The 8,798-nt window shown below is 45.6% G+C and overlaps 1 protein-coding gene across 2 annotated transcripts; it reads right to left on the bottom strand.

The window, feature by feature from the left end:
• Positions 1-567: 567 nt before the first annotated feature.
• On the bottom strand, positions 568-4,415 carry PIN4 (peptidylprolyl cis/trans isomerase, NIMA-interacting 4). 2 transcript variants are annotated; one of them, XM_028715623.2, is made up of 4 exons: positions 4,152-4,283; positions 3,137-3,210; positions 1,641-1,760; positions 568-746 (listed from the first exon to the last, which is right to left on the bottom strand). In XM_028715623.2, exons 1-4 carry the CDS (start codon positions 4,189-4,191, stop codon positions 588-590), a joined length of 393 nt encoding a protein of 130 aa, XP_028571456.1. In that variant the 5' UTR covers positions 4,192-4,283; the 3' UTR covers positions 568-587. The 2 variants fall into 2 exon arrangements, with proteins under 2 accessions (XP_028571456.1, XP_028571454.2); XM_028715621.2 differs by lacking the exon at positions 3,137-3,210 and having other exon boundaries at positions 4,152-4,415.
• Positions 4,416-8,798: the final 4,383 nt, after the last annotated feature.

The following is an 8,798-nucleotide window of genomic DNA, read 5'->3' as shown; positions in this document are numbered from 1 at the left end:
CTCCCCACAAACAGAGATATTCAGAGCCATGCTGCTTCTGATTCTGAAGGAACTGAATATCAAGACTACATACACACCCTACATTTAAAGCACTTGAATCCCCCCAAAGAATCCTGGGAACTGTAGTTTAGCCACTGCAGGGCTACAACTTCCAGTGCACTTCACAAACTGCAGTTACCTAGATTATTTGGGGTAGGAGGGTGCTTTAAATGTCTGGTACCATACAGAGCCTAGCCTCACTGGCTAATTGCACTTACAACCTTATTGGCCATGAATTTTAAAGCTGTCTAAACTAAAGGCTAAACCAAGAAGGAGGGAATGATGCACTTTCTCTATACCATGTATAATTTCATTAAGGTCTATCATGTCCTTCCTTGCGTGTCTCCTTTCTACACTACCCACCCTCAATGTTTCAGTTTTGATTCCCAATACACACACGGTTTCTCACCCCACCATGGTGTACACACACCAGCCTTGACACACCTAGGGAGGGTGTGTGGAAATCAACCTCCAATTTCTCACGCAACCGTACCAAGGGTTTAAATGAAAGGGAAGAAATTCCTAGCATCACAGAGAAACATATTTTTTTATTTACGCCCTTCAACCATTATGATGTGATAGCCAAACTTTGTTTTCACAGGGGGGTCTGTGTACACGGGCTTGTCCATACTGCTGACAGGCAAGGCGAAGGCTGCATCTTGGAAGGGCCCCACCATAGAGCCTCTGCTCATCCAGCCCAGATCTCCCTGGAAAAGAAGAACAACGGGAGACTGTTAAAGCCCTATAGCAGGGCTGTTGGCCAGATTTCAGTATGTTTAGTTCTTAGCAGAACTTCAGGGCCACCAACCAGAGCCAGGGTAGCTGTGGGGACAGGGCTACTGTTCCCCATGAGCCCCCACATTGTGCTGACCTTTTTGTACACATATAAATCCACATGTGAGTTACTACACATCAGAGATTCTAACAGTCTAATTTAGAAAGGGAGGAGGGAAGTTGCTGAAGTGGCTGCTATAACAAAGTGAGAGTGAGAAGCCCTCACCAGTCTCCTGTACATCTTCCAGTGATCAACCAGGAGATCCAACCTCTCTTCTGCCCTTCCTTACTCTAAAAGGCACAAGCCCTTACAGCTGGACCTCAGTTCCCTCTCCAATATGCTATACCTTGCTTGCTTTCTGCACATGCTCCTGACAAGCCTAATTAGCTTTTCCTGTAGGTCAGGTTGCTAAGAAATCGTCAACATTTTGCTTAAGTTCATTCTTCATTCCCTTTCACTCTCACCTTTCCAAGCTTCCTCACCTCCTGTGTCCTCTTCTGTTAGGATTTCCACTGAAAGTTCTTGAGGCCAGAGACCTGTCTTTTTAAAAACTCATTTTACTTCTGCAAAGTGCTGTACTCACAGCTTTCATTTGGCTCTGCCTCTGTGTTTCTGCTGCAGCTAAGCTTCACTCTAGTCTTTTAAATCTAGATCTCAGCTAGCTCAGTGTTTCTAAATCGTACAGAAGAACAGGCAGTGAAGTAGCAAAAGCAAGACTATGGCACCTTGGCTGCCACTTTCTCTCAAGTCCTCAGGGCAACAAAGGAAAGGTGGCAACCACAGCAACAAGGTGGTCTGTCAGCACAAAACAGAAAGAGGCACATACCCCTTGTCTGGCTTTGTCCTCGCTGTACTGAGAGGCTACTTCACTGAAGCGCACCCCAGCCTTGAGTTTTTCCAATGCCTCCAGGCATCTGCTATGCTTCTCACATAGAATATGCCTCACCTAAAAAAAAGCAGAATACAGATTAGACAAGCATACACCACTCTGGCTGAAGAGGCAACCCAGTCAGATGGGTGGAATATAAATAATAAATTATTATGAATGATGTATTATTATTATTATTATTATTATTCCTCAAGAGGTAATGCAACCAACGACAGCTCTGGCATTTGACTGTAATTTAATGTGGTTTACAGTACCCCATCTCACTATAATAATTTATAATAATAATTTATTATTTGTACCCCGCCCATCTGGCTGGGTCTCCCCAGCCACTTTGGGTGCTTCCACAAAGACCAAAACTACACTAAGATGTCACACATTAAAAACTTCCCTGAACAGGGCTGCCTTCAGATGTCTTCTGAATATCAGGTAGTTGTTTATCTCTTTGACATCTGATGGGAGGGCGTTCCACAGGGCGGGTGCCACTACCAAGAAGGCCCTCTGCCTGGTTCCCTGTAGCTTTGCTTCTCGCAATGAGGGAACCGCCAGAAGGCCCTCGGTGCTGGATCTCAGCGTCCGGGCAGAACTATGGGGGTGGAGACGCTCCTTCAGGTATACTGGGCCGAGGCTGTTTAGGGCTTTAAAGGTCAACACCAACACTTTGAATTGTGCTCAGAAACATAGTTGTGCATCCCATAGCATTGAGTCATTAGTGTAGGAGAGAGGTGTTGAACTCCAACTCCCATCAGCCAGCAGTAGTCCAGCAAAATCTGGAGGGGCACAGAACCCCCACCCTCCTTGCGCAGACTGATGTCAAGCTAGCTGTGTTGAGCGGCTAGAGATCAGGAAGCAAGTCACCCTCCCCGCTTTAGCTGAATAATAATAATAATAATAATAATAATAATAATAATTTATTATTTATACCCCGCCCATCTGGCTGGGCCTCCCCAGCCACTCTGGGCGGCTTCCATAAAAACCAAAAATACAATAAAATATCACATGTTAAAAACTTCCCTGAACAGGGCTGCCTTAAGATGTCTCTTGAATGTCAGGTAGTTATTTATCACTTTGACATCTGCTGGAAGGGCGTTCCACAGGGTGGGCGCCACTACCGAGAAGGCCCTCTGCCTGGTTCCCTGTAGCTTTGCTTCTCGCAATGAGGGAACCGCCAGAAGGCCCTCGGCGCTGGACCTCAGCGTCCGGGCAGAATGATGGGGGTGGAGACGCTCCTTCAGGTATACTGGACCGAGGCCGTTTAGGGCTTTAAAGGTCAGCACCAACACTTTGAATTGTGCTCGGAAACGTACTGGGAGCCAATGCAAGTCTTTCAAGACCGGTGTTATATGAATTACACTGTACATACATTCTTGTCTCTTTCGTGTCTAAAATTGCACCCCTGGGACACCATCCAAGATGAAATGAAACAAAACACCCACCTTCACACTGCTGCCACCTCCTTTAGGGCCCTGGGCTTTCTTATCTGCAGCATCACTGCCAGAGGATGCTCCACCTATGAAAACACACAAGTTCAGAGGCAACAGTGAGACACCCTGGGTGCGCTATGACTCCTTCCTTCCATAGCGCCAAGCCCACACTCTGTGCTCAGCTGCGTGTGTACCCTGTGCAGCCAAACTCCAGGTTGCCAGTCTCACAGCAATGCACAGAAGCATGCTAGACTTAAGCTGCTATAAGGCAAAGGCTGTTCACCCTGCTTGAACCCAGGCAGGATGTGAAAGCGCGCAGAAACCCCACAATCACAGCACTGGGAACTTAATCACAATGACAGCTTTTTTCTTTCCCCATTCCTGGTTTACTTGACATTCTGCCTGAAGAAGCATACTGTACCAGAGAGAATATGAAAAATTGCTCCTTGTTTTGTAACACTGGTTGATCCTGATAAAAAGTATCCCCTCACTTTGTCGTGACTTATGTGCATCCGAACCGCTGTTCTGTACCATCTGCAGCTGGGGAGGAGGGCTCATGCCTCTCCAAACGCAGTACAATGGACACCATTACTGACCCTGCTGGCTGACTGGGGCCGATGGGAGTTGGGAGCATCTAGAGAGCCACAGGATTATATATCCTTGATCTGGGATATGCTGTACCACAAACCGGTCTCTTTGTGAGTCAAGGGGCTGGAAACCTATTAGGGCATCCCAGACACGTGTGGAAACCCACATGTCTCGGAGATCTCTGCACGTCATCCTGGTGCTTAAATTTGCTTCAGGCCGGTTTAAGATGAGCAGGGAGGAGGGGGCAAGCAGAGACTCTTAGGCTGTACTGTCCCTTCTGGGAGAGCAAGGCAGAGAAGACAAATCAGGATTCCTGGTGTCCCTGTTGTCAGCACCTGGCTGGGGAGAAGGAAACTAGGACTCCTGGGTTCTCTGGTTGCAGCTGGAATTCATCCCATTCACCCCATCCCACCCCCAGTCAGCGCCCCCCATCCCTTACCCTTTCCCCCTTTGCCGCCGCTTTTCCCTTTCGGAGGCATCTCCACGGCTTCTTCCGCCCTCTCTGAAGTGCTGCGGCGTCGCTCTCCTCTGACGTAATGTCCCGCGACTCAACCGACCGGGCGCCCCTTCCCCTTTGCGAAAGCGGACCAATTAGATGCCTGCGGGGCGGGGCTTCACGGCATCTGTCAAGCGCAGTGACAGAGCGGGGCGCGCGGAGGATTTCTGCGAGGCAGCCCCTTCCCGGCATCGCTAACGTTCTGTCAAGTCGGGCTTCACAATTTCAGCAAAACCCTGATCACAGGCTTGTCGATAAACCCAGAGAAGTGTGTTTACTGGCAAACGGGAGACCGTGTGGACAGTCCTCCTTTGCTAGCCCCCGCAGTCGCCTACATGCAAGTGAGCTGAAGGTGGCATACGTGGTTCCCTCTTCTCCCATGTTATATCCACAAAAAGTTAGGTTGAGAGACGGTGGCTGGCCCTTGGTTCCCCAATGAGCTCTCTCAGAGTGGGAATTTGAACCCTGGTCTCTCCCAGGTCTTCCCCAACATTCTTTACTTACACCGTATTGGTATGCGCTGTGGTGCACCGAGGCAGATAAACAAGGGTGCATTGCTGTAATTATTGTAGGGTACGAATACTGTGTGCTAATATTTTCAATATTTACTCACCTCTTGAGTGGACTCTTCAGATTGGCATTGAAAGTGCACCCAGGGCTCAGCTGGGGGTTTCAATACAAGTCCAAAGATCACAGATGAGAGACAAAAATACTTTGAAAATATTAAAGTAGAAAATAAAGGAGGAGTTACTGCTCTTTCTTCAATCTCCACCACCTCAGGACGCCCCAAGACATAGATTTTGGGGTCCAGTTTGAGCATCTCAAGTTTAAGTCTCAGAGTCATAAGCTGGTCTCATGTTACTGTCTCTTACCTTGGGTTGCTTGCTTCCAGTCTTAGTCTTACTAAGAGCAGATCCATTGAAATTTATGGACTTGACTAACTTAGATCCATTAATTTGAATGCGTTTATTGTGAGAAGTTAGTTGGATAAAACCACTTGACTATAGTATTACATAGTATTATTTTAAAACACTAAACAAACCCAGCCATTTTGAAAGAGAAAATACTATGTATGTTTCCCTAAACTTCCATTTTCATCCAGTGGAAAGACTTGATCCCTCCCACTATGGAGAGAACCAATACTTTCCCTTTCTCTATGTTCCATTTTCCTGGGCCTTCACATCTTTAATTCCAACCCTTTACCATTGGGCTACAGCTCTGAGCCCTGTTTCAGTATCAGAAAGTATTTTAAGAACCTAGTAGTCCCATGACACCACTAGGTACAATCTTCATTATCTGATATTTTGGTTTGGCCACAAAGAGTTTCAGACTTTAGAGTGCTGGATACTTGCCCAGCCTAATGGCAATGCCAAACCAAAATATCAGATAAGGAAGATCGTGTTATTATATGCTTGCCTATGTTACCTGGACAGGGACGCGGGTGGTGCTGTGGGTTAAACCACAGAGCCTAGGGTTTGCTGATCAGAAGGTTGGCGGTTCGAATCCCCGTGACGGGGTGAGCTCCTGTTGTTTGGTCCCAGCTCCTGCCAACCTAGCAGTTCGAAAGCACATCAAAGTACAAATAGATAAATAGGTACCGCTCCAGTGGGAAGGTAAACGGTGTTTCCGTGCACTGCTCTGGTTCGCCAGAAGCGGCTTAATCATGCTGGCCACATGACCCGGAAGCAGTACGCCGGCTCCCTCAGCCAATAAAGCGAGATGAGCGCCGCAACCCCAGAGTCGGTCACGACTGGATCTAATGGTCAGGGGGTCCCTTTACCTTTACTATGTTACCTGGTCCCTTAAAAACAATCTTCCACCTAGCGTAATCTAACATTACAGAGGGCAGTACAGTCAAGTCCGCTTTAAACATAAATAACTGAGAAAAAGCAGGGCCCTTCAGCATCTGGACAGCAGACCAACCAGGTGTACAGGTTACCTGGTCACTGTCTTCCTCAAATACTAAGATGAATTTATTTTTACATTTTTGAATTTGTATGTATGTATATAAATTAACATATGCACACGTGTCCTTGGTTTTGTTTTTATGGTGATGTAGATATTCTGGCAATCTATAAGCGGCCATCCAATGTTGCCAGAACAAATATGATCCCCATCAGAGGCCCTGTTGCTCTGTGCCATTGTTGCCATCGGATGCAGAACGGGGCATTTTTTAATACAGTCTCTAGTGCCTGCCATACTTTCCTGCCTTTGGCAGAGCAGCTTATTTATTTGCAGAGGGATTTTGTGTTTTTACTGACTGCTGTGCATACAGAGTTAATGAACTGTTGCCACTTCTGATAATGCTTCTTGTTTAACAGTGATCATTTTAATATTTTAAACAGCTTGTTTTATGTTGTATCAGTTGGACTCCAGTAGTCACTTTAAATAGAAAAATCTTAATGCAGAAAACACATGGTAAAATATGAAAATAAATTTCACATGGCCTAGCAGGAGTTTCTATGGCCAATCTATTCTTACTGCCATCTTTCTCAGTGTAGACTTTAATCATCAGGGCACAGGAAACATAGGTTGACCTATGGTACAGGCTACCTGCAAACCACCCTGTGATCTTCAGGTGAAGGGTGGTATAGAAATTAAATAAAGAAATGTTATAAGTGTGTGGGTGCCAGACTCCCCTAAATTCCTGGGTCCAGTAGTATCAGAATTTAATTTATGCTTAGGGTGTTAAAACTGGGTGCCAGACTCATGTGTTTTAAGTTAGGTGCTAGACTTCTAAAATCCATGGATCCAGTGAGTGTTAGAATATAATTCAAGTTTGGGGTGCTAAGACACTTTTAATCCCTGGAATCAGCAAAGTGTCAAAAGCTAATTAAGTCAGACTAGTCTCCTGTGTTGTTGCGACTGTCTAAAGGTGATAAGTGATCAGACCAGAACAGAGAACCAGACAGAAAATGGGTGTGGCCCCTCCATCAACAGATAAAGCCAGAGTTTTAAAAGTTAGAAGCAATGTGAGCTAGATGCATAGAGAGCACAGTTAGACAGTCTTAGATCCAAGACTGTAGTTATGGAAGAAGCAAGACATTTCGGGGCGTGTTGATGCTGTAAACCTGTCCACCATAGGCTTAGGTTACGTATATGTATTTGTAAATAAACCCGATAGCCTAAAGACACCACAGTCTCCGCTGTGCCTCATTTCCAAAAGGAAACACAAACCCTGGGTAAAGTGCCTGGAACCCCCTGGAATCTTGCACCACTTGGAGATTAGAGATGGCATGCAACAATAATAATAGCACCCAGCAGATTGTAGCAAAGATACCACACATGGAGGAGAGCCACCACTCATGTTAAAAACCCTTAGCAATTTTGCAAAAGAATTCAGTGTTGCAGAATCAGCTTGATGAAAAGTCAGAGATCCATGATCAGAAACACCCCGCCCCAATTTCTTCTAAATAGTTGTTAAAAGCAACTGTGGAGGGGTCAAAATTGAACTGGGATCACAGAGCCAGGAGAGAGAAGAGACTGAACTTTTCTTCCATGCTATTTTTTAAATCTGCATTGGCATCTTTAATTTGTATTTAATTAGTTGTTGTTTTTAAATCTGTATAGGAATTGTTTTTAAGAAAATTTTATTCATTTGCCACTTGATGTTTGCCCCTGCCCCAGGGCAACTTTGGGAGAAAGGGTAGGATGTGAATTTAATAAACAAACAATATAACCTCCACTCACTCAGGAGCTGTCATTTTCTCACCATGACAAATAATAGCTTCCAGGGGAGAAAGGGAAGATTTCAATCAGGAAAGCAGCACAATGGGATGAATTTTTAATAGACCACCCCCATCTACTGTAGCACTGCAGTCACATTCCAATCTCCTTTCTTCCACAATGGCTATTAAAATAAAATTTAAAGAGACAGCTGGTCTGATCATGGACCACCAATGTGTCATCTAGCCTGGCCCTTACAAACCTTTGCTAGGACAACCGTTCCCAAGTTTAAACACATGGAATGTGCTCAAAGCAGCGAATGTAAGCACCCGGGGAGGGTGGTCCATTAGGGCAAATGGAGAACTGCCCCACAAGGCTCAGTCTGCTCTCAAGTAGCTACCACCTGCCTACCTTCTTACTTGCATCTAGAGGGTGGCACTGGCTGTCAGCTTCCTTCCCCTTAGTCTAAGTGTTGCCCTTTTAGAACTCAGCAGGGAGGAGGATGTGGACAAAATTAGTTGGCTCCAGCTGTTGTTGGACCTGGCTTGACCAACCCTTGGCCTCCCAGTCTTCTGCTCTACCACACCCAATAGCCACCACTGAGAGACCTCTGCATACACACCAACAATGGGGGTAATGCAAGTGTCTTGAGAAACCCCAGAACTGGAACCAGCTGAAAAAAAGCACTGCTTTGGTCTTTCCACAATTTTCATAACCATTTGAGAACAGATAGGTCCAAAATGGCTGATTCTGTCCAAATAAAAGTCATGAAACAGAGTAATCACAGCACTGAAATGAAATATTAGATGGTTAGTTTCTAACAGAAATGTTAGGTGTCTCTGGCGGCTGTAAACTCACCCAACAAACCATTTCTGTTGCAAAATGGCAACTATTTCTGCTTGCAATCTTTCTCTTTATTATCAA

Source organism: Podarcis muralis, chromosome Z (genome assembly GCF_964188315.1).
Source record: "Podarcis muralis chromosome Z, rPodMur119.hap1.1, whole genome shotgun sequence".
In the NCBI taxonomy this organism is placed as follows: Eukaryota; Metazoa; Chordata; class Lepidosauria; order Squamata; family Lacertidae; genus Podarcis; species Podarcis muralis.
Note: the sequence above shows the minus strand (reverse complement) of the source record. Positions and strands in the feature narration are given on the sequence as shown.

Bases quoted from the DNA above. Each gene is read 5' to 3' on its own strand.
- PIN4 (XM_028715621.2), bottom strand. From the start codon at position 4,400: ATGCCGGGAAGGGGCTGCCTCGCAGAAATCCTCCGCGCGCCCCGCTCT. The intron at 1,761-4,151 runs GTAAGGGATGGG...GCTTTTTTTTAG, and splicing joins CGGCGGCAAAGGGGGAAAGG to GTGAGGCATATTCTATGTGA. The intron at 747-1,640 runs GTATGTGCCTCT...CTTCTTTTCCAG, and splicing joins AGGACAAAGCCAGACAAGGG to GGAGATCTGGGCTGGATGAG.